The sequence below is a fragment of the Pseudonaja textilis genome, chromosome 5, assembly GCF_049901715.1.
Source record: "Pseudonaja textilis isolate UNSWEBS1 chromosome 5, rPseTex1.2, whole genome shotgun sequence".
Classification (NCBI taxonomy): Eukaryota; Metazoa; Chordata; class Lepidosauria; order Squamata; family Elapidae; genus Pseudonaja; species Pseudonaja textilis.
In genome coordinates, this window is record NC_141994.1 from 46603195 (window position 1) to 46609194 (window position 6000).

Genomic DNA, 6000 nt, shown 5'->3' on the forward strand with positions numbered 1-6000 from the left:
ATTCTTAATTTCTCTGATTTTGTTGTTTTTGTACTAAAAATCAGTATAAAAACACTTTGTAGAAAGCAGAGATATAGAAATCATATCTAACATAATTATGCCAAAGAAAAGCTCAACGAGTGCTTTATTTTCTACATGCCAGTATTTTATATATCGACTTTGAAAATCAGTTTATATATGTAATTATCACATTATTACTTATTATATGGCACATTCACATCACATTTTGATTAAAAAGCACAAGAGATAAAAATATAAAATAGGAAATATAAGATCTAAAATATATTAAATGTATATCTAGATTACAGATATAATGTTTTGCTTTATTTGTCACAGTCAGGAAGTCTCCATGATAGGCTCTATTTTGGCACTCTGTCATTATATGTTGGATAATTTGTTTTTGGGCCCCACAGTCACAATTGGTATTTTGCCTCACTTATAGGGAGCATCAGCACATCTACCATGGCCAATGCAAATTCAGTTCACTGTTGTCCATATTGGTCAAATCCAGGTGGTTTTCTTGATATGCAAAGCAAGTTTTGACATTGTGGGGGACAATTTTCTATCCAGTGCTGTTTCTGCATATTATGTATGTCAAAATCATCTGTATTAAATATTTACATTGGAAAAATATAATAAAAGAAGTTTGAGAACTTCAACCAACTATACAATTAATCTCTAGATGAACTTTACTAAATAAAAAAGTAGTCTTTGAGTTAAACTTGTGGTTTCAGGATCTTGTCTGGGCTTGGAAATTAAATAGATTTGGATCTAGTTACTACTTGAATGGAAAACATGAATGAACCAGCACTGAAGGCTAAACTGAGATATCAAAAAATATTCTGGAAGAAGACATAAAAAAATTCTATATCCATACCTGAACTACATTTCAGAAAAAAAAATTGGAAAGATAGATCAGGTGAGGAAACATGAAAGAAGCATTTGAAAAAGACAAATTCTCGCTCAGCTGCTCTTAAATATAACAAATATTCTATATGTATTCGAATCAAATTGTAGTTAACATACTAATGTGATGTATAGATAATGGTAAAGACTATTCAACCCAAGCTTTACATCTGGTGATTTTATGGACACGTCCACACAGTTTTCTTAGAAATAGTATGAAAATGGTGTATTTCTATCCTCTCCCAGGATGTTTTTATGAACTTCTAGGCAAGCCTGCAACCTTGGTATTCCTTGGAACTCTCCCATTCAAGTACTAACCAGGCCTGAGGCTGTTTAGGTTCTGAACCCAAACAAAGTAAAAGCATCAGTGAGAACACATTAAATCAAGCACCACAACTCCTGTCAAATTAACATGAATTACAAATTATAAAAATAAATCCAAAACTAAAAGGCTGACACGGCATTCTCCAGTGTTGAGATTTTAATTTTTCAAGTTATAATTTACTATTCAGAGCCAATGAACAGTTTCAGCAATTGTGGTTTGAGAATGGAAACACAAAATATTACAGGAATCTCAACTGATTTATAAAAAATGGCTGAAATAACATGTGAAATTGGTTTAACCTGAAACATAATTATTATTCCAGAAAGTGGTTTAGGAAAGAGATATAGAAAATTACTCCAATAAAAATAATGCCACTACTTATCACGCTTTGAAAAGATAATTTATTTTCTAAATAAATAAATGATTATTTATTTATTAGTTTTTTTGGATGTTATGGTTCAAGGTAAAGTGAAGACAAGTGAAAAATAGTTCTGGGGTTCATTACAATCATATGTATCCAATGTTATAAGCAAAATATAATAGCAAAGATAGCAAAAATTACTCTCTCATAGAACAATTATCAGGAAGGAGTATATTAAAAGGCAGTGCTAAAATGTAAAACTTTTTATAATAGTCAAAACATTTTATAATATTCTCAATGCTTGGATTTAAATAATCACAAATGCTCAATGTTCATAAAGAGCTTACCTGACATTATTATGGAGGAATATAGTCAATGAGGATTCTTAGACTCTGCAGAAAATCATTACTGTTGCAAAATAGAGAGATAATATGGAAAGGGCAAATTAATTCCTAGAGCCAAGCAATTCATAACTTCAGTTAACTTCTAGAGGCACTACTAAAATTACATTAAATTTCTAACTCCAACACATACTTTGTCCATATGCTACAAGACCAAATATTATTTTTATCTGGCAAGTGTTGAATTCATATCCTGATTCTTGTGCGAATCCTGCCAATATAGCCCAAGCAGTTCTAGTTATATTCAAATCGATACATTTAAAAAAATAATTGCAGCTAGTTGGGTGTAGTAATTTAAGGCATCAAGCTAGAAACTAGGAAACTGTGTTCTAGTTCCACCTAAAGCACAAAGCTAGTGTGGTGACTACTGCTAGTCACTTTCTCTCAGCCCTGGAAAGAAGACAATATCACATCGCTCTGAAAAACCTTTTCATAAAAACTGCAGGGATTTGTCCAGGCAGTCTCCAAAAATCGGACATGATTGAACAGAAGTTTTAAAAAATTATAAGGAGATTAACATAGTAATATATTTCTTTAAAATATCCTTATTTATGCAACACAATATTAACCAGTTAAATAAGCATAATATATAGTAAAAATTAGAATTGTAAACCTTGTTTGATCATTAATAAAAGATTATTCATAAAAGTATAAGCATATACACATTTTGAAGTTCTTTAAATCACTTATGTCCTGCCTCATTCAATAGGTTCCAGGAAGCTGACAGTAAAAAAACCCTAAGCAAGCAAAGAAGTTACTTAAAACTTGTTTTTGCCCCAACACTACACAACTTCAATCTTACCAATGTCATCAGAGTAATTCTAATCTATTTTTAAAAAATGCATCTAATTAAACATATGTACATTAGAAATGTCTGCCAACAAGAAGTTTGAAAGAATGCAAATGAAAATAGACAATTGGGTACCACTTCAGTGGGAAAATAGTGTTCTTTGCACCTTGGCATATAGTCAAGCTGGCCATATGACCACAGAAATGTCTTTGGACAATGCTGGCTTCCTGCACTAAGAAATGGAGATGAACACACACACAACACACACACACACACACGAGTTGGAAACAACTGGACAGGGAAAACTTTACATTAGAGAATTAAAACAGCTGATACCGGTACAAGAAAAAAATTGAGGCCAGCAAGAACAATGTAATTTGATATGTGAATGTATATATGGAATTGGAAAAGGTAGGATTGTACCTAGTTGAATTTTGTTAATGAAGGAAGTGTTAAGATCATGCCTGGTATCTATATTTAAATCATCTGCAAAAGTAAAGAGAACCACTTTTGAGCAAATATTAACTTGAGAAATTAATGGCGTTTATGGAAAAATCATATACAATATCCCAATCCAATAAACACTTGACTGGTAAATTCTATCTGCAGCTTAAAAAGTATATATTAATTACAGCAACAACGATTCTATATATTTTGGAATATGCAATATGCAACCTCCAAAGTTAAGGATATAATTCTAGGTAACCTCTGAAACTCATTTCCAAATTGTACATTTCAATGCGCAAAAGGGGAAATTATTAAAAATATGATTGGAAAGCAGTTATCATCCAAAGTTCAAAAAAAAAGGGGGAGGTGTTGTTATTAGTGAAACAAAGGTAGTACACATTGAAAATCTTCTTTACATCATTTAAAAAATTTCTGTAGCAGTATTAGGCCACACAAATATTTTTCATGTTATTAAAAAAGATTTTCTCTGAATGCTTTCTTTCACTAATCTATATTTTTCCATATTAGTAACACACCAAAAATATAACTTTAGAAATAAAAGTGAAAAGTCACCAACTACTTCACAATGAACAGATGGCCTTTTTGGAAGTGAGAGTAGATAATGTGAAATAGAAAGAAAGCGAAGAAGCGTGGGAGGGATGTAGACAATTACCAAAACAGTATAGGTAGTCCTCAACTAACTGTGTTGCTAAGTGATACAGTTGTTAAATGAATTGTGCCCCGTTTTATTATTTTTCTTGCCACAGTTGTTAAGTGAATCATTGTAGTTGTTAAGTTAGTAACATGGTTGTTAAGTGAATCTGGCTTCCCCATTGATTTTTGCTTGTCAGAAAGTTGCAAAATAGGATCATGGCAGTCCAGGACACTGCAACTGCCATCAATATGAGCCAGTTGCCAAGCACCTGAATTTTGGACACGTGATCATGGTGATGCTGTCATGGTCATAAGTGTGAAAAACAGTCATAAGTCACTTTTTTCAATGTTGTAACTAAATGAATGGTTGTAAGTCGAGGACTACATGTATGCAACCAGCACTGAATGTTTTAAACAAGTGAGTCAGAAAATTGCAGTGAGATCTATGAGTCACTAAATGGAACAAAAAGTAAAAATTTTCTGTAAACATAAATTCCTACTTGATTAAAGAGAAACCAATATTTTTCATAAAATAAAAAGTGCTAGTCCTAACATATTGTAACCTGGTGCTACTTTGCCTTTTCTCAGTTTTTCTCTGCAATAAACAGATTATTTTAGGATAATGCATCTTGGGTGAAATAATAGCTTTGATTTAAAAAAAATAAAATAAAATTGGGATTCCTACTAAGTAGGTGTAATTCTGACAAATTCTGAACCCCAAGCCTCAAGCAATAAGGAGAGGGGAATAACCCTGCAGAGAATATTGCATTTGAGAATAGTACCATTACATGAACTACGGTATGACTGTCTGCACAATAATATTGGTTCTACATTATGGGTGAGAGGGTATTTTGCAACTACTACTCCGTTATCCCTGTCCTCAAAACCTCAATTATTTGCCTTCATAGGGGTGACATGATAGCAGTGTTCCAATATCTCAGGGGCTGCCACAAAGAAAGGGGGTTCAACCTATTCCCCAAAGCACCTGAAGGTAGAATAAGAAACGATGGATGGGAACTAACCAAGGAAAGAACCAACCTAGAAATAAAGGAGAAACTTCTTGATAGAAAAAAAAATCACCAGGAACGGCTTGCCTTCAAAAGTTGTGGGTGCTGTATCACATGAGGTTTTTAAGAGATCTGACAACCATGTGTCTGAAATGGTGAAATTGCTGGTCCAGAAGACCTGCAAGTTCCCTTCCAACTGTCATTTTATTCTCTATAAGATGGGTGAAAAGTCCCGTCCCCCCCACCCAGGACAGTCTGTAAGCAAGAGCAGGTGCTTCCTGTATTAGTTTTGCTTCAGGGAAGAGCATCCCTCCCCTTGAAATACGCTGCTTCCTTCCCGTTTCCCTGCCAGCAGATCTTAACGCTGATGGACAGAGAGAGAGGGAGGGGAATGGATGGATGGATCAGGTCATTCATGAAACCTTGGGACCAGCCCGACCGACTTCCCAGCCCCGTATTAGCTTCGCGAAACCTGTCCTGAAACGCCGTAGGATTTACCCATAGTTTTTCCAGCGATCCGGTTGGCCGATTCTTCGGTTTACTGTCCCGCTTCTCCTCCTCCGCTTGTCACAAGGAGGGAGACGTGGCCCTCGGTTAGGCTGCCCACCAACCTGCCCCGTGGCTCTGTCTCCACGGGCTCCATTTCCCTGCCCTCGCTACCTCCCAGCCTCCCTCGCTGCTGCTGCTGCTGCTGCTGCGGAACGGTGCCGCTAAAGAACATCCCCACGCAGCCTCCCCTCTCCCAGCGGACTCTTACCTCAGGGCGCCCGGGAGGACTTGGCAGCCCACCCACTCCCCCCCGTCCGTCTCGTCAGCACTAGCCAAATCACAACGCATGCGCGGAATCGGAGGATGGAGGCAGGAGCGGCCAGCAGAGAGCATGATGGGAAGCGTAGGTAGGGGGGCGTTATCGCTAATATCTTCACCTTAACAATAAAGAGAGCGTTTCAAGATTTCCCTTGACGTCATTTTCTCTTTTCTGTCGGACATTGAAGTGGTCGATGCTCATCAGAATCTTGCCCAACCCGGTGCCTTATTTCCATTGCCAAAGTAGTAGTGTTTGTGGGAATTATGGAAGATAATTCTAGTAGATCTCAAGAGTACTATCC

At 36.1% G+C, this 6000-nt stretch overlaps 1 protein-coding gene across 3 annotated transcripts in view; it reads right to left on the reverse strand.

The window, feature by feature from the left end:
- Positions 1-5738, reverse strand: part of SGSM3 (small G protein signaling modulator 3) — a 26455-nt gene extending 20717 nt beyond the window's left edge. For 2 of the 3 annotated variants that reach the window (XM_026696735.2, XM_087934761.1), the window contains exons 1-2: positions 5649-5738; positions 1940-2000 (exon numbers count right to left, since the gene is read on the reverse strand). In XM_026696735.2, coding sequence (XP_026552520.1) covers positions 1940-1946 — 7 coding nt within the window. In that variant the 5' untranslated portion in view covers positions 1947-2000; positions 5649-5738. Of the gene's footprint in view, positions 1-1939; positions 2001-5389 lie in introns of all 3 variants that reach the window. The other variant, XM_026696741.2, reaches the window with a different exon arrangement.
- Positions 5739-6000: the final 262 nt, after the last annotated feature.